The sequence below is a fragment of the Papaver somniferum genome, chromosome 5, assembly GCF_003573695.1.
Source record: "Papaver somniferum cultivar HN1 chromosome 5, ASM357369v1, whole genome shotgun sequence".
NCBI lineage: Eukaryota > Viridiplantae > Streptophyta > Magnoliopsida > Ranunculales > Papaveraceae > Papaver > Papaver somniferum.
Window position 1 is genome coordinate 111,874,015 of NC_039362.1, and position 18,864 is coordinate 111,892,878.

Below are 18,864 nucleotides of genomic sequence, written 5' to 3' on the forward strand. Positions count from 1 at the left end.
CTGTTTCAAAGCCCTAATTAGGGTTTGCGGCGTTGCATATCTGTCGTAGTTCGATCACGACCATCCATCTTCGCCAGCCTGGACGGAGGGTGTAGATATAGACTTAATAGGTCCCAAGCGTGTCAATGTGATCACTATGGGCCCACCTTTGCATGTAGCTGGTCGGCCTAGGCAGACTAGGACTCGGCACCTCAAAACGCGCGCCCCAAAGTGGCATGTCACGCATCCTTTAATACTTTGCGACAAAGGATTTCTGTCGCAAATCGATCACGACCACTCATCTTTGCTAGTCAAATTGAGTGGCCTAGATCAAGCCTTCACGGGACGATGAGGTATAGGCGTGCACAACAACGAGCCGTCTCCACGCATGACCGGTCGGTCCCACCAAAATCGGCGCCCATGTGTGGATTCGGTCAAGCCAAAGAGATGTGCACCTCCTAAGACCCTAAAATTCCATCAATAGTCGCGAATATATACTGTAAACCATCTCGTCCTTCCAACTTTGCCAGCTTTGTCGGACAGCCTAGGTTAAAGACTAGGCAACCAATGAAGCATCTCGATGATCACTGTGCGCCACTATGCCACAGGGAGTGATCGACCGGGGGATGGCTCACCCGTGTGGCCTCCAAACGATCACTCGAAGATGGTTGGACGTGATGCTGTTTTAAGATGCTTAATCCGCGACTTATTCGATTAAGCTTTAAAAAAATGATGCTTCATACATATTGATTGTTTTTGATGCATTACATGCATCGAGCATACATGATATTTCATAAATATCGATTCCTTAAAATAACTTAGTTATTTAACTTAATAGCACCGTATGTTATTTCCTGCAGTGGGTCCCACGATCCGCTCATTCGAGACATCAAGCATGTCACAAACTGGGGGATACTTACTGGGGTATTGGTCTAGCGGTTTACAGCGTGCAGCGTGCAACACGCCATTACAAGAACGTGTCAGGAAAAGGTGGACGGTTAACAGTGATGAGGAAAGTGGGCAAAGGTGTGATCGTGTGACAATCACCACTCCTACACGACCCCACTACTCCGCTTCACCTCATCCACTTCCTACGATATGAGGGTTGCGCTCAATGACTTGTATAAATAGGTCCTTCACCTATTTCCAAACAGATACAGAAAAACCAAGTGTTGTCACAGTATCCAGAAAACACCCAGAACTGATAGCTTACATTGTGCAAGCCAGTTCATCATTCTGATACAAGTACAACCAACACCTTCACAATCTCAACACCTTCTTCGCTTCCCTCCCTAAGATCAACCCCGTCTCCTTCACTTTGTGACCGAAGCAAGTCTGGAACGGCCATTTCTTGGTTTAGGCCAGAATTGTATAGATTGATCTCTCGAATCAAAAGCACTCCCGTACAGTGCATTTGTTTAGGGTATAGATTCGTTTATCATCCACACACACCCAAATTTACCAAAACCAGTAGAAATAGTTTTCACCCATAAACAATATTGTGCGGCTCCGTAAGTTTTATTATGTGAGCATTTCCGATTAAATTAATCATGGGTTCTCTTTTGGTTAATTTAATTGGAATTTTTTGGATATAAATTCATATTCTTATGTGATTTGTTAATGTCCAAGAATCCTTCTTTTCTTGTGAAAGTAAGCTCGCTCTTGTTGTTCTTTCGGGAATGACATTTTATGGGGGGGAGTTCTTAATTGAACTTCTGCTTAATTGCCAAATCTTTGTGGGGAGTGCGGCTGTGGAATTTTATAGGGGTTATTTTGTATCTTTATAAACTCCTTGATGAATGCATTTAGTTTCGGCAATATGATTGCATCTAAAAAGTTGATATGTGCTTTTCTTTTGGTCATGAAGTATCTTTATGGAAATTTCATTAGGATCCCACTAATTTTCGGACCTTCGCCAATTTTATTGACAAAAAGGGGGAGAATTAATGTGTAATTCACACTTCAAATACATATGGTTTTCGGATCATTATGTAAGGGGGAGCGGTTTTCATGTGAGATGAAGTATTGACTAAGGAGGAGTGATACATATCACCATAGTATTGTTGTCGAAGTTGTGATACAATTGAACTTTGATGATGTGTAATAATACTATGACACTGTATAACAATGATTGAGAGCTATTTTATCTCATTGTTATAGCTAGGAAACTTCGGCAACGATGATGCTGAATTGAATACCTTTAGAATCATTGGAGTACTTGGAAGTGACGAAGATTTCGAGTAATGTTGAAGAACCAAGGAGATCAAGCATTTGGATGAAAAGCTACAAAGTTTATTTATTTTGTATTCCATGTGTATTGATAGTTTTGTCATTAAAAATGACAAAGGGGGAGATTGCTAGAGCACTGTTCGGTCGAACTCGCAAGCATTGATATATCAAGCTTGTTTGTCAAGTTTAGTTGCCAAAACTATAAGTCTTGATTTCTAGTTTACTTATAGCTAAGTCTCGGATTAGGATAGTAAGTGTAGTCGAGCCTTAGACTCCACGACGTTCATCTATTGAAGACGAAGAACTACTCAAGGGAACTTGTGGAACTTCATCAACACAAAAGGTATGTGGAGACTTGAACTTATCTATCACTCAAAAGTCTATCTATTCTATTTCCTATTTTGAGACAAAAGTCGTATTGCTATATAGACTTCGATTTTACACATGTGCTATTTTGAGACGAGTTTATCTCACTTATCTATTTCTCGAAATATGTGTTGGTAAGCTTTCGCTTTGGCCAAGTTCATCTTTACTCGTGACGAAAGTCATGTTGTTTATTTCAATAACTTGAAAATCGCTTTGATGAAAAATAGTTTGTGAATAACAACTATATAACATCCTCTAAGAAAGTTTCAATAATTGAAATGAGAGTTTAGAACATGTAACCATCTTTGGATATAAACATAGTGTGTTCTCACATTTGTGTAAAAGTCCAAAACCGGGAACCCAAAGTATGTGTACCCGTACGCGTACTAGCATTTGTTGGAAATCCGGGTGAGTGTGCGTAATCGTACGCGTACTGGAGGAAATTTCACGTCTGTGAAATTCTACTGGAGTTTGAAAGTGAAAAACAAACTCAATCTGGTTACTTAAGTATGCGTACTCATTTGCATACTTAGGTAGGTTACTTTCTAAAATCGGTTTGTTCATGAACTAAAACATTTATATAATAAGGAATTCAATCTTTGCAAACCGTGGCTATAATGTTCATAAATCGATTCGAGTGAATCAAAACCGATTTTGCTTCAATTGTGTCTTGTGTACTTCTATAAGATCTAAGAAATTGAACAACTCTCTAACTAGTTCATTTGAGTCATTTGAACTAGTTATGGTGAAGATGAATAAGGTTGATATGAAAGTGCTCATATGGCTAACCATTGGTTAACTATTGTTGAACCAACTAAGTGTACACGTTTAGGTACGGTTACTCAAACCTAAATGAAGGTGCATTTCATTTGTGTATAACAAGCTAAGTTTGATCTAACGGTTGAAAGATATTAGCTTGAGTATAATCAGGTTTTCATCTAACGGTGAATATTGAATGCTTTATTACCAAGGTAACTTAGATTGCAAACCCTGATTTGAAGACTATATAAATGAGAACTCTAGCAACTGGGAAACCCAATCCCCACACCTCCTGTGTGATACTAGTTGTATAAGCTAGAGTTGATTCTCCTTTAACCTTAGGTTTTTCACGAAACCCTGTAGGTTAACGACTTAAAGACTTCATTGGGATTGTGAAGCCAGACCCAACTATTTTCTATGTAGTTGAGTGATCTGATCTTGCTGTTTCTATCATGATTAAGTGCAATCGTAAGATTATCTTGAGATTTATATCTCCGATAGGAAAGGTAGAAAAGTAGTCACAAACACCTTCGTCTCATCGTTTGCGATTCCACAATATATTGTTTCGTTAATCGATTAAGATTATTGTGAGGTGATTGATATTTCTAGGCTGTTCTTCGGGAATATAAATCCGGTATATCAAGTGGTTCATGTTCACCTTGATTTATCAAAAGAAGGAATAAAACTCGTAGGTATTTTTGTGGGAGACAGATTTATCTATTCCTATAGACTTTTCTGTGTGAGACAGATTTGTTTATCAAGTCTTCGACTTTGGGTCGTAGCAACTCTTAGTTGTGGGTGAGATCAACTAAGGGAATCAAGTGCGTAGTATCCTGCTGGGATCAGAGACGTAATGAATGCAACTGTACCTTGAATCAGTGTGAGATTGATTAGGGTTCAACTATAGTACAGACCGAAGTTAGCTTTGTAGTAGGCTAGTATCTGTAGCGGCTTAATACAGTGTGGTGTTCAAATCTGGACTAGGTCCAGGGGTTTTTCTGTATATGCGGTTTCCTCGTTAACAAAACTTCGGGTGTCTGTGCGTTGAATAATTGAAATATTTTGTTATATAATTGAAATATCACAGGTTGTGCGTTGAATCGATCAATTAGTAAATCCAACTTTTGGTTGTTGATTGAAATTGATTGATCCTTGAACACTGGTCTTTGGTACCATTCAAGTTATCTCTCTTGTATTCAATCGGGCTTGAAAATTATTATTTGTTTGTTTGCGGATTGAACTAAGAGATTGAGATATAACTCCTTGATATACTTTTCTTAAGATTGAGTCTGACTGTCTAGTTGATTCTCTTGAAAGTATATTGGAGTTAGTCCATACAGATTGCTAAGTGAAATATTGGGTGAGATTGTTAGACCCCCTCTTTTTCAGGTACCGTTCAAGTTACTTCTCTTATATTCAATCGGGTTCGCAAATTCCTATTTGTTGATTGCATATTGAATTGAGAGATAGAGATATAAAACTCTTTGATATACTTTTCTCTAGATTGAGTCTGACTGTCTAGTTGATTCTCTTAAAAGTATATTGGAGTTTGTCTATTCATATTGCCGAATGAAATATTGGGTATGGTTGTTAGACCCCCATTTTTTCAATTGGTATCAGAGCAGGCAAACACATTAAAGACCTCATGAGGCTGTGTTTGTAGCGAACTGAATATGGACAGAAGTGCTATCTCTATAAACGTACCACCAGTCTTCGATGGCTCAAATTACTTATGGTGGAAAATTACTATGCGGTCTTTCTTCAAGCGCGTGATTTTCAATCATGGGTTTATGTGGTTAATGGCTATGATCCTCCGGAAGTTAAAGAAAGCCATGTAACAGTTCCAAAGGATATTGGTAAATATGTTGATGCCCAGATTCTTGCTGCAATGCAAAATTCTGACGGATTAAATGTTATCATCCATGCCATTACCCCAGAGCTCCAGCATCATGTGACTACTTGCACAAAGTCTACATATGCTTGGGATATCTTAAAAACCGTATTTGAAGGGAATACGTGTGAAAAGGAAGCTAGGCTTCAAAACCTAAATTTTGATTGGGAAAACCTTCGTATGACAAATGAAGATTCATTTGATGAGTTTAATCAGAAAATGTCTGAAATTGTTAATGCATCTTTTGCATTGGGTAAGACTATTCCTGAAAAGGACATTTTAATGAAAAATTCTCAGATTGTTGTCATCCAGATACGATTCCAAGAAGCATGCCATCTTTGAGGGAATATTACCTTGCTACTCTTTCCAGAAATACTCTTGTTGGAAAGTTAAAATTACTTGATCAGAATACAGTCAGAGCGTCTGCGTTCAATGTTGTGACCATTACAAGTGAAGCTTCTAACTTGTCATGGGCTGATGAGTGCTGTTCCAATCAATATGATCCTAAAAGATCGCTGATTACACAAAAGATCAAGGATATTGTGAAGAAAAGCAAGAGATCCGAGAAACTGCCTTCTCTCTCTGATGTTATTGATGATTCAGTTCAAGAAGAAATATCTCAGTGTGTCAATGATATACATACTCCTGAAGTATGTTCAGGATTTTCAGCCCTCTCGGAAGAAGTCTCCATTAACTCAAATTCTGGTTCGGAATGTGAGTCAGATACTGAGATTTTAGATTTCTTGGATAAAAATGAAGAAATTAATACTAAAATATTCAACTAAAGGTTTTGTTGGAGAAACTTGAATCATCACTTCAGGTGAAAACTCTTGAGATTGACTGTCTTAATGATGAATTCACCAGAATCCTATCCTTGAAACAAAAAGAGATTAATTCTCTCAAGTGTGACCTGCAAAGGTTGACCGGAAGCTCCGACAAAATTTCAGCGATGTTATTTGGTCAATACGCTTTTGGAAACACAAAAGGTTTAGGGTTCAAAAATAAGACTGTGAGCACAATCAACTCATTTGTTCCGGCCGGTTGTGGAACAACTGATATTGTAAGTTGTGATAAACAGGAGTCATCTCTATAAGGCAAAAACTCTTCTCTGTTTTGCTCGTTTTGTGGAAGTGCAAGTCATGTTCAAAGTAAGTGTTGGAAATTCAAGAAGAACAACAAAAGAATTACCAAACTTCAAAATGACATGCAAAGGATGAGTCTGACTCCGGAGAACCAACAAACGTCTGAGTACAAGAAGAAGATGTCTAAAAGAATCAGAGTCAGATGAGGTAAGTCTGTTTATCCAACAAACCTTGATATGTCATCTTGTGACAGAAGAAGTGAACATTTTTTTCACTCCATTACTATCTAATCGTAGTAATGAGATGAATCCTTATTGTTGACTTGGAATAAGGATCACATCAAGGTTGCTCAAGTCCTGTAAATTATGTTGGTTATTTCTCATTATTCCATTTATGACTAAAAGTTATTTTAAGCAAGTGAATATTTTGTTAAGATAGATAATGGAACGTGAACTGTAGAGACTTTTTCTAAGTTTCTTTAGGGTTAGTTTTGCTAATAAGTCTATTTATGTTCATTTGTGATCAGAATTGTACTTCACTTTTTTTTTCTCTTTGAAAGATACAGTCTCATGGCACCTATAATTAGAGGTACTACAAAAAGAGATGCAGTAGAAGCTGTCAATGTGTATCTATGTGAAGGAATCATGTCCTCAAGGAAGAGAAAGGTGAAGGCTACGTCAGTGATTCAGGTTCCTCCTCTAACTGCCTTTTGTCTGTTTGTCAATGTGATAACAACTTCAGGGGTATGGTGAAAGATTTCATCAGAAAAAAAATGATTTAAAATCTCAAATCGTTTCATCTTCGAAAAAATATCTCACTATGAACAAATGTTGTCTCTAACAAATGACACTCTGTGTGGACTGAAAAGAGAACTTAGTGAGTTAACTGATATTTCTGAAGATCTGGAGGAATTGAATGATCCCATTATCAATGGGTTTTTCAATTATGAGAAGGAATTCTCAGTAGATGCCCTGAGAAAGCTCTACAATGTCTACGAAACTTCTGATGGGAATTTATTCTTGTGTTTTTTAAGAAGGATAACTAGGGTTTGGAATAGCCATTATTGTGAGTACACATAGCTATTGTCAACGTTTTAAATCTTGCAATGTTATAAATTTATTTATTTAAATTTTAAGTTATTTGGAAGACGATTTTTGCAGTATTAATCTTTATGGTTTTATATATTGCAAATTGTTATGGGATATGTTGTTTACGTACGTGAACCTTGACTGTCCCATATTTGTTCAAAAGTTAACTCTATTATATGTCGGTATGAAAGTATTGATAAAAGATAGAATGAACTTTTGACTACAAAAGTTAAACCTATAATGTCATTATGCAAATATTGATGGAAGATAGGATGAACTTTTGTTTACAAAGATTAAGTCTATTATATATCATTGTGCAAATAGTGATGAAAAATAGAAGGAATCTTTGATTATTCCGCAGTATTGATCCTTCCCTGGTCCACATCTTTGTGTATATACTGTGCGGCTCCGTAAGTTCTCTTATGTTGAGCATGGCCAATTGAATTGATCATTTTCCTTGTGGTTAATTCAATTGAGATTTTTGGATACAAACTCATGTTTCATGTGATTTGTTAATGTCCAAAGAAATCATTATTTTCTTGTAAAAGTAAGGTCGCTCTTGTTGTTCTTTCGGGAATGAAATTTTATGGGGGAGAGTTCTTAATTGAACTTGTGCTTGATTGCCAAATCTTTGTGGGGAGTGCGGCTGTGAAATATTATAGGAGTTATCTTGTATCTTTATAAACTCCTTGATGAATACACTAAGTTTCGACTATATGAAATCATCGAAACAAGTTGGTATGTTGTTCTCTTTTGGTCATGAAGTATCTCTATGAAAAATTCATGAGGATCCCACTAGCTTTCGTACCTTCGCAAATTTATATTGACAAAAAGGGGGAGAATTAATGTGTAGTCCACACTACAAATACATATGGTTTACGGATCATTATGTAAGGGGGAGTGTTTTTCATTTTGAGATGAAGTATTGATTAAGAGGGAGTGATACATATCACCATAGTATTGTTGTTTATCAAGTTGTTTATTCAACTTCATGTCTTATCCATACAATCACACAAAAAACTTGTGGTCATTTATGATAACTTTTCAAATCAATAAACAACTGAAGTTAAGAAGTTCCTTACCAGCGACAAAACTTCTCAAGTAATATCTATCTCAAACATTTATTTAAAAATATACCGCATACAGTATAGTGTTCGTGGTGCTAGCACATAACATGCCCTCAATATAGTAACTTACAAGAGCTAAAAAATAGGTCGCCTTGTGTTGGAACCCAACTTGTCAGGCTTGTACACATTGTTAAAAACCTACACATTATTTTGGAAACAGTTCCTCCAAAAGCTGCAGATTACGAAATTTCACCGAATATTTTACCAAGATAACATTGTCAAAATATCAAACAATCACCTAAATGAGTCAGACTGTCCGAGATCCGAGATGAGATTCACCACACTGTCTGCTATAGTGCTACACCGAACGTGCTACATTTCCCCCATCCATGTCCCCCACACTTTTTCATCATGAGGTGTCAAATTTTAGCCCCTTGATGAGATTAGCAGGGGCCCCTTTTGTGTGACATTAAACCACTATCTCCATGACACCTCATGATGGAAAGTTTCGGGGACATGGGTGGGGCTAAGTCCTATGGTCTTCTAATCTAGTATTTAGATTGGCAGGTAGGACAATCTCCTAAGTCGTATGATGGCGCTCTAATCTTGTATGCTAGTCACAGAACCAAACAACAAGGTTGCGCTGAATGGTTCAACGCCATCATAATATTGTACTAACATTTAATCATTTTCAGACACTTTCTTGCCTCTAGTCAAGTCAGTTCAATTTACAACCCAGGTTCCCTCTCGAAAGTGTTAAGAAATTCGAAAATCTCAAATTCAAATGACGAAGCCATATCCTTGTTAGTTGTACCGTCACCACGTGTTTGGTTATAAGTAGCACAACTCATATTTATTTGTCGTTCGTACTCTATAGCTAGCAGCCTAAAGCTAGTTTCCGTCGAAAAACGTTTTTTTGGTTGTATGGTTCAGCGCAAATGGGTTGCACGTTTTCATTCAGCGAAAAGATGATTTTGGCTGCGGTGAACCATTCATCAAAACTATCTCGCTGCTAGTTTATATGCGAGATATATCTAGAGAGAGAAGTAATGTTGAAAAATGGAATATGTTTTTTGGCTATCTAACAGCCAAATCTAGCCCATACGACTTGTTCTTAGCTAGCATTTTCTAGTGCTACACATGAGCACACTCGGTTTCTAGCTAGCATTAGGTGGCAGCGATCTTAGCTCTTAGTCCCTTGGATTGGAATTAACAGGGCCACAGGAGACCCTTTTATGTGGCATCAAACCACTATCTGTTTGACACCCATTGAAAGGGGGTGGGGAAAAAGAGCGGGGAAGACTAGCATTTTCGCTCGGTTTCTTATCCTGTATCAGCACTGAACAGTCCTAGTATCCAAGGATTTCAAACCAACAAACAATTACGTTAGACTTAAACCCGGTTCTGCTCTAATTCCCCCTCTCATCATCCTCCCACCAAAAGTTTTTTTCTCTATCTTCATACTCTGTCCGAAAATTTTCCGCGCCATTAAATGGCTTCTACTAACTTACTTCAATCTTCATCTATATCCTGCACACTCCTCCCTCACCTCTCACGACACATTTCTCACTCCACCAACTTACGCCTCTACCACTCTTCTTCGTCTTCCAATAATCAATCCCTCTCATTTAAAACCCTAAAAGGAACTCCATTATTGGATGTTTCAGCGCACGCCAAACGTAGGTTTACATCTAAAGAAGTCGAAGTAGCTTCACCCTCTGATCTCTTATTTGAGTCACCACTCAAAATTGTTGAATACCCAGATCCAATTTTAAGAGCAGCGAATAGGAAAATCGATACGTTTGATGATAATTTAAAGAAATTAGCAGATGAGATGTTTGATATTATGTACAAGTAAGTATTTTCTATAATTTTTAGAGTGAAATTTGATTATCTTATAGTAGGATATAGTGTGAAGCATTCATTGCTTTCTTTTTTGTTTGAACAGAACTGATGGTATTGGGCTTTCGGCGCCTCAAGTTGGAATTAATGTTCAACTTATGGTTTTTAATCCGGAAGGGGAACGTGGTATTGGCGATGAAATTGTTCTTGTAAATCCAAGAATTAGTAAAGTTTCACAGAAAAAGGTTCATTTTGAAGAAGGTTGCTTATCCTTTCCCGGAATTTACGCAGATGTTGAGGTAACTTAACGTACAAATATGTCCGGGATTTTGAGGATTTGAATTATATTAAAAACAATATCATCTCCAGCATTTGGTTTTAGTGGACCATCATGTTTGCGACAGTTGACAGGAATAGTTATTTATCTGGTTCAGAAATAATGTGCTGTTTTCATTCTATTAATAATGTGGGTTTAGAATGATTTGTATTATCTTCTTTTGTGTTTTGTTTGTAGAGACCAGAGTCTGTTAAGATCGATGCGCGGGATATTAGTGGTGAAAGATTCACAATTAGCTTATCAAAACTCCCTGCACGGATTTTCCAGCATGAATTTGATCACTTAGAGGTTTGTTCACCTCCTTGATATGCTCACATTCAGTAATGTCATCAACATTCTTTGCTGAGAGGGTTCTGTAAATCTAATTGTTCGATTTACAAATATAATAGTCAATAACCTTTACAGGAGACATTGGTAGCGAAACTGCAACTTGAATCTCCAAGTTCAGTTTCATGCATTTACATCTTTTTGTCGATGACCGTATTCACGAGCATATTAAAACAAAGAGATATAATACTCATTTAGTTTTGAATATGTACGGATGAACACATGTAAAAACGGAGCCCAATGAATGATGTATTGATTCTGTGGAACTCGGTAATATGTGCTGCTTCTTTCTTCAAGTTTATGCCTTGGTGTACTTGATAGTTGATATTTTCTAAACCAATTTGCACATGTGTAGTTATAAAGTCTGTTCATGAATCTGCAGGGAACTCTCTTTTTTGATAGAATGACCGAAGATGTAATTGATAGTATCCGTGCACAGCTACAGGTGAGTGGAAGAGTGCCACAATTGTTCATTTTTTCTCTGGGTAACTATTAAATAACACTGGTAGCACTTAGCATGGTTGGTATTTTCTGATGTTTTGATTGTTTCAGTAGCACCATCGAAACATTTTTGGTTACTCTATGCTTGTTTTATTTTAGTCAAGTAGGCAGATAGGCTCTGATTTTTATTTAAAACAGAACCATTCTATCAGATCCAGATGATTGCCTTTTGTAGATAAAGTGTACATGTACAGAAAAAGAGTTTGTTCTTTCCCTTTCATGCTTTTTTGTTTTGAGAAATCATTGTTCTTTGAATAAATATTCTTTGGTCGGTCATGAATACTAATATGTTTTAACTTTTAAAAGGGAAGCTGGAAATTAGTCTGCTTTTGTGGAATATAGAATCATAGATTAAGCTAACTCAGTTTGTTGTACCATGTTATATGATTTCCAGGCCTTAGAAAAGAAGTATGAAGACAAGACTGGGGTTCCAAGCCCCGAGAAGGTTGACAATCGTAGAAGACTAAGGGTGGTTGCTGGTTTTGGACAATCATGAATCTGGAAACAGGATTACGTGATATAATTTGGTAACAGAGAACTGTCTATAACTCTTTATATCTTTGTTAGTAATTTTTTCATTTCTTGATTATGTTTAGGTGTATGGATTTCTTAGTTTGTTCTCTTAGCTCCATTTTCTTTGTGTATAACAGATATAGGACCCAATTTGCACGTGTGGGGCTTCATCATGAAGAAGAAGCAATATCTCACGCAGTGGCAGGAGATGCAATGTATTGGGAGCCGTAGATGGAGGTTTATAATTTCCTCTTGCTTAAGTAGTCTTGGATCATTAAAATTCTATATATTTATGTTGCAGAGGTTTTCAGTAAACTGAGGAACGTAAAAATGCACAAGTTGTTGATATTGAAACCAGAGGCATTTGCCATATTATAAATTAATGCAGTGAGATGCAAGTTCTTTGTTTCAGAGCTGATTTTGCAGATACATTGAATACTTATTTCCCCATGATGGAATTTTTATGAATCATTGGAGAATATGTCAGTATCTGTCATTTCTCGACTTATTAGATCTTGTTATCTCAACTGCAATTGTGAATTTTAACTTAGTAATGGCTCTATCATAAGTATGAATCCTCTTCTAATTATTTAATACAAATGCAGAAAACAACTACAACATGTGCAGTGCTCTTACGAGTTTCTGCAACAAAGGCCGAGGTCGCCTTTTTGCAACGTAGTTTCATTATTTTGCTTTTAATCTCGTTTTAATTTTCAGAGGTATCTTTCATTGCTTGGATCATTGGTAGATGCATGTTTTCTTTGTGATAAAAAACGTATTGGTCCAGAAGTTTAACAACACTTTCCTTATTATCCAAATCCAATATCTAGAAATACTCTTGTACAATAGGGATCACTTTAACTATATCAACCATCAAGTCCTATATACTAATATCAGAACCAATATATATTCTATAATAGCTAAGGGTGTGAAGGGGTTGGAATATCACAACCTCACAATGCCCAAAATAATCAAAACCGAACATAAAAATACACGAGAATATCTTCAAAAGGTTTGTTCAGCATGAATCATGATCTGACTGAATCCGGTTACTTGAAGGCTTGCCAATCTGCAAACAGTCGATTGGAGGGAGAGAGGGAGTGTTCAGCTCTCCAAAGGTCTGCCAACAGAAAGGGTTGAACATCCGGTAGCGTTCTTGCTGAGGCTCAAGTTTGATGTTGGTTAGTGTTACACCTTCACATGGTAAGCTGTCGCTACAAGCAAAATGCACTGACTTAATTGTGTATGTCCCTCTTATTTTTTCATAATTTATTCCTGATAGAGCTACAGCAGAAGTTTGGTTCTTGCATATTCTCTTGTCACAATAGTACTGGTCAATTACAATAGGAAACTCAACTTCAGAAACTTGTATATTTGAGAATAGAACGCCTTGAACAGATCCTGATCCCCCCTGCACAAGGTAACATGTCATCATTTCAACATTGTCAACTTCTAAGTGCAAAAAGCACGTAGTCTAAAATGACTAATCCAAGTCAACGAGGATCTTGGGGTTTTCTATTTTGCTCCTATTAAACTGATTGTTGTCGCCAGCTCAAACTTAGCACAAATGATCAATAGACCAGTAGGATTTCATACAGTCATATTTACGCATTGGTTTTCTTACCTGCCATGTCTTGATCCTGACACCATTAGTCGTGTTGTGCATAACAACGTCACGAACAGTGATGTTCGAGACACAGGCTTTGGTATTATCCTTTCCTAATCCTCCTATGCTGATTCCATGTCCTGGTCCACAGTTCACATTATGAATGTATATATTTGAGCACCCAGTTTGTACAGATACGCAGTCATCACCTGCAGAATAAAGTGAGGACAAGTTGTCAGCAGCAGAGGAGAAAATTGTTGCTAACTCTCCCCTAGAAATTTCTTGGTTTACTTGTTTCTCAAGTAAATGCTGTAACTTTTATGGAGTGCAGAAGTTGTCGTTGTGGTAGAAGGTAGTAGGTAAGAAAAGTTATGAGAGCGGACAGCAGGATGGTTCGAAGGGTTCGTGTCTGTAGAATCTAACCTGAGATTGGTTGGCCTCTTTGTTTTCAAGATCTACAAGTACTAGAAGGTTTCTTGTAGTTCTTGAGGTGTTGAATGTGAACTGAGAAGTGTCAAGAAACCCAAAACATGTTTTTTCCATAGAAAGCTGAAATAAGTCCAAGGCATAGTATGGCTTGGATGAAGTTGGACAAGGTGTTTAGTGGAAAGGGTTAGTAGGCTGCTTGGATTTTCAGTTAGGTGCAACAAATATGGGGAGTAAACTAACTCAACCAGTCTACGTCTAATTGGTTTTTTCAAATATGTTGGTTAAAATTCTAGCTCTCAAGGTTCTTGTTTCCATCTGATACAGGTGATTGTGTTGCTTGCTAGGGATTAAGGCCTAATGAACCCCTTATTTCTTTAAGTGAAAACTCCTTTTCCATTTCAATTATTTTGTTAGGAGTGTCTCTGTTTTCTGTCATGATGGGACTAAATGACAGATCTTTGAAAACTGGATGTTAGAAGAAGGTCATTGGGGGTAGAACCCAGATTGCGAGAAATTTGAAAGTACATTAATAGTTGCTATACGAGCATTGAAATTACCACAGGCGAGGTTTGTGCTGTGAATGACGACATCTTTCGAATTTTGCAGGTGGATTCCATCGGTGTTGAGGCTGTTACCAGGAGATGTGACATTCATATTGAAGACCTCAACTCCAACACAGTTATCAAACTTGAGGTGGCACTGCGGGCTGTTCTGAATTGTTATACCAGTAACTGTTGCATTAAAGTTTCCGTAGAATCTCAGTGCCTGCATAGGAAAACCCAGGTATCTACAGTCAAATCTCTTGCATTTTGCCATTATTGGCAGTCTTATTTTATTTATTTATTTAAAGATCACAATTTAGGGGTAGGAAGATTATGAAACTGTTCTTACTGTTGGTTTGATGCTTGGCATTTTTCCAAAGAGATCACTGCTTGTCTGCAGTTAAAATATTTGTCTCAGAAACTCATTATTTATGAAAAGTTCAGATCACACATAGAGTATGTTAGGAAGATGAGCGAATTTCTTACCACAGCTTGTGAATTATTTTTATCAGTAGTAGTGTAGGTTATTGGTACAACCAGTAATGATTCATCATTTATTGATTCGTCCAATTGGGACGATTCCTTCCACCAAAGAGACCCACGGCCGTCGATGATACCCTTACCCTGAACACTAATTCCGTTCAGTTTTGAAAATAAAATCCACTGAAACAACCCCGAACCCCAAGCTTTCCAGCTCGTTGGAGCAATTATCGTCCCATCTAACTGGCAAAGATTAGGCACATGATGAAACAGTCAATATCTCAATTCACTGATATATAAACCACTGAAGTGTTGAACCAAAATATCATGCCGGAGGATCCTAAAATGTAAGATTATGAAAACTCAAAGTCCCAAATGACTAGTGAAAGGGTTTTGTTAAAACCCAGTGTCCAACTTTTACAGACCTTAAACTAACTTGTAGGTATAAAATTACACCTCAACACAATGTCTCAAATGAATTTTTACGAGGAGAGTGCAAGAGTTACCTGAAAAACGATGTTTTGTCGGCAGTATGGGCCCGAGAATGAGATGGGTCCTACAAGGAAAACATAGTTAGGTGGCACTAAAACCGTTGATGCCTCCACCTTACATGCAGCGACCCATGCAGCTTCAAAAGCCTGTGGTGCACAAAAACAAAGCTAATTTTGAGTTTTAGAGGAAACAGAAACTTATGCTAACTGATGAGGTAAGATAATGTATGTCTGCAGTAGTTCTTATATAAAAACTGCATCCAATTATTGCTTGATATCTCAACCAAATTAACCGTAACTGGAATAGTCTCTAAAAGGTGGACCTCAGCCTAGCTGCTTTTGTCATTTACTCAAGATTTTTTTGTCATTTTCTTGCATTCTGTAAATGCCTGTTACTGCAATTTGCTAATGTGCAACTAGGCGCATGCTCTCTCTATTGGCTGGAACCGTATCTGTAGAAACACTTTCTTTATGCAATTGTTATAGCCTAGGATTAGTATTTCTAAACTAAAATTAGGATGAACCTAACGAAAAGTTCTGTTCTAACAACCAGAAACTCTTTTCTAATATTCTTAAACACTTTATAACAATAACAACGACTGGCATTATAATCTGCCGGCCTGAAAACCTATTATTGATGATAATGTGAAGATAGGAATTGTACTTTAGTGTCGTCAGTGTTCCCATCTCCCTTAGCACCAAACTGTAACACATTAAATGTTGTAGAGCTGATGGTTGGATTATCATCATTGTAACTTGGCGGTGGTACAACGGGAGTGTATCCTTTAACAGGAGGTTTAGGCGGAGATTTTGATTTATAACCTCCACCATGGTGGTTGTAACTGTTACCATGATTCTTATATTTCTTCTTATACAGAGAATCTGAAGTAGTTCTGCTATGCCTCCAGTGTTTGCCTCTTCTTGCATTGCAAGATTGATAAGTTGATGACCAAACTAGAATTGTAACGAGAAGTGCAAATGTGAAGTGCTTTAGATTAACTTCTCTCATCTTGAAAGTGTCAAGGGGAGTAAATGAGAGACTTGGAAAGAGAGAGATTAGTAGAAGAGGAGAGTGAGGAAGTGAGTTACTTCTGAAGGGAATGTTGGTTTAAATAGACAACATAAAAACCCATGAACCCAGTTTCTCACAGACGTAATATAGTGTGATAGCGTCCTTTTTGATGCCTTTTGTCTCTCTCAACTTTTACTACATCTTTTCTTTTTCTTTTTCTTTTTGTTGTATTTTTGCTTTGACATCTTATTTTGCGGGTTTATTGTAAACAGCAATCAACAACGGATTGACAGAAACTGTACGTTACCTTGTCTCAAAGTTGCATGTTGACAATGCAGCTACTTTATCTTGTATCACTAATTATCTTGTATCACTAATTTGATGGTATTAGCAGTGTTATTAAGATATGCATCACCTATATAATGTTAAAACACTAGCATTCTGAGTATTATATTTAGCCTTATACTCCCTCCGTCCAAGAAAAAGCTGGTCTTTTCACTCTCTGGGACGAAATGAGTATTACGTTCGAACATAATTAAGCATTAATGTAAAACTTTTGCGTATGACATTCAGTGTAACTGATTAATCACCTGCTTTTGGTATTCTAGTTCCCAAGTTCTGCTGATGCATAATGTTTGTAATTCGCATTCTGCATAGAAGCCAAAACGGCACACGTGAAGGACTCAAGAGCTTTGTCAAAGCCAAAGGCACTGATTATAACCACTCCTCTCATGGTCACATGCAAAGGTCACGGGTTATTGTTCTACATTTTTGTCTTGATGATTGTTAGCAAGCAACACAGAAGAGACGCTGCACCCCTTCAACACCATAGAAATGAGAAGGAAAAAAAACAGGTGGATATATAACCATAATTTGATATATACTCTCGTAATTTTATTGTTTCATCTGTGTAGCATTTCGTCTTTTTGTTTCTCATTAACTACTAACAAACGCCATTCACAGTTAGATTCTTTTAATCATTTAATGTCTCTACCATTGAAGATTACCATTTTTCTACCCATAAATTAGAAAACGTTTTTCTAAAATGATTTTCCAAATATTCTGAAAACAAATCAAGAAAATAAAACCACTATAAAGCCCATAGTTTCTAGTGTTATTGTTGCCTTATTTTAGTAATAAAGTGCAATTTTCCAACCTCCATTATTACATTTGTGTTTTTGTTTGCTGAATTTAACACTTACACTGTGCATCTGTGATTTGTTTGTCATAATATTTGTTGCCAAAAAAATAACAAAAATTTGCCACCATTGAAACCCAACCCCATCTCACAAGTCACAAGAAACCAATCTTATAGTATTATTTGTCTTCTTATCCAATCACTTTCTCAAATTTACAGTGCTACCATTGAAGTTCAGCCTCATCTAACATATGTGTTTCATATTGTTTCAATAATCCGTTACTGAGAGACTCTACGATCAACGCTTCGACTGTTGGTTAGTGCAGACCCAACAATGCACGGTTGATTCATATTATTTTATATATAAATCCACACCAACTATGACTTTTGAAGGAAAACATTAGAATACCAGAATTTTGAAGTATATATTTTACTTCCGAATTCCGGATTTTATATACAGTATATATTTTTTTAACAGTTATAAACATTTTCTTTTTTGAGTTTTGGTTAAACTCTCAAAACCAAAAATATAGTAGTCGGTAAAGTAAACCTCAATAATACGAAAATCAATCCTTTGTTTTATCAGCAAGGAGAGGTTCACACTTCATACACCTGAAGAAATCACAGCCACATTAATTTATTCATTCTATCGACATATATTTTAATTTTATTTTGTGTCCGAGTATTTTTTGAATTTTCCTTTGGCAGGTAATATTATTACATGACGAAAATCACTGGTATTCAATAAGACTTTTTGGAATGAAGGTATTTATTAGTTGGAGCTTGACTGTGACTTTCATGAACGTCCTCTAGTGCTTGATAACTTAAACATACTCTCGTGAACTTTGGTCCCCATATGATCATTATTTGGTTATCCTTCTGTTATGTTCCTTCTTTCTTCTCATGCAGATTGTTACAACCACATCTACTACTTACGTATTAGTTCTTCTGTTTCCTTCTTATCTTGCTAGCTCCCTGGATCCAGAATAATTTAAGATGCCCCTTGTGAATAAATTAAGAATTCTAGTTAGGTTATCTTTGGCTAATAATCTTCTGATTATGAAAAGTCACGGATGATTCGATAACTTGTATGGAAGAATATTACGTCTTATCTTTGTTAGGGAAGGATCAACATTGTTGTTTTGGAATGTTGAGCATGTGATATCAGAGTACTTTGTGGATTTG

At 36.8% G+C, this 18,864-nt stretch overlaps 2 protein-coding genes across 3 annotated transcripts; one reads left to right on the forward strand and one right to left on the reverse strand.

Annotated features, from left to right (window-relative positions):
• The first annotated feature begins 9,766 nt into the window (after positions 1–9,766).
• Positions 9,767–17,547, forward strand: LOC113282431 (peptide deformylase 1B, chloroplastic/mitochondrial-like). 2 transcript variants are annotated; one of them, XR_003326923.1, is made up of 9 exons: positions 9,767–10,315; positions 10,410–10,602; positions 10,818–10,928; positions 11,350–11,412; positions 11,863–11,995; positions 12,119–12,218; positions 13,041–13,184; positions 14,623–14,799; positions 17,150–17,547. XR_003326923.1 is itself a non-coding variant. In XM_026531425.1 (6 exons), exons 1-5 carry the CDS (start codon positions 9,954–9,956, stop codon positions 11,962–11,964), a joined length of 831 nt encoding a protein of 276 aa, XP_026387210.1. In that variant the 5' UTR covers positions 9,767–9,953; the 3' UTR covers positions 11,965–11,995; positions 12,119–12,492. The 2 variants fall into 2 exon arrangements, 1 of the variants encoding a protein (XP_026387210.1); XM_026531425.1 differs by lacking the exons at positions 13,041–13,184; positions 14,623–14,799; positions 17,150–17,547 and having other exon boundaries at positions 12,119–12,492.
• LOC113282430 (polygalacturonase At1g48100-like) lies at positions 12,772–16,672 on the reverse strand. Its single transcript, XM_026531424.1, has 7 exons — positions 16,194–16,672; positions 15,545–15,676; positions 15,045–15,281; positions 14,908–14,952; positions 14,574–14,781; positions 13,606–13,796; positions 12,772–13,392 (listed from the first exon to the last, which is right to left on the reverse strand). The coding sequence occupies exons 1-7, from the start codon at positions 16,536–16,538 to the stop codon at positions 13,000–13,002; spliced, it is 1,551 nt and encodes a 516-aa protein (XP_026387209.1). The 5' UTR covers positions 16,539–16,672; the 3' UTR covers positions 12,772–12,999.
• Positions 17,548–18,864: the final 1,317 nt, after the last annotated feature.

Bases quoted from the DNA above. Each gene is read 5' to 3' on its own strand.
- LOC113282430 (XM_026531424.1), bottom strand. From the start codon at position 16,538: ATGAGAGAAGTTAATCTAAAGCACTTCACATTTGCACTTCTCGTTACA. The intron at 13,797-14,573 runs GTAATTTCAATG...TTTATTCTGCAG, and splicing joins CAGCACAAACCTCGCCTGTG to GTGATGACTGCGTATCTGTA. The intron at 13,393-13,605 runs GTAAGAAAACCA...TACCTTGTGCAG, and splicing joins TCAGGATCAAGACATGGCAG to GGGGGATCAGGATCTGTTCA.
- LOC113282431 (XM_026531425.1), top strand. From the start codon at position 9,954: ATGGCTTCTACTAACTTACTTCAATCTTCATCTATATCCTGCACACTC. The intron at 10,316-10,409 runs GTAAGTATTTTC...TTGTTTGAACAG, and splicing joins ATGTTTGATATTATGTACAA to AACTGATGGTATTGGGCTTT. The intron at 10,603-10,817 runs GTAACTTAACGT...TTTTGTTTGTAG, and splicing joins GAATTTACGCAGATGTTGAG to AGACCAGAGTCTGTTAAGAT.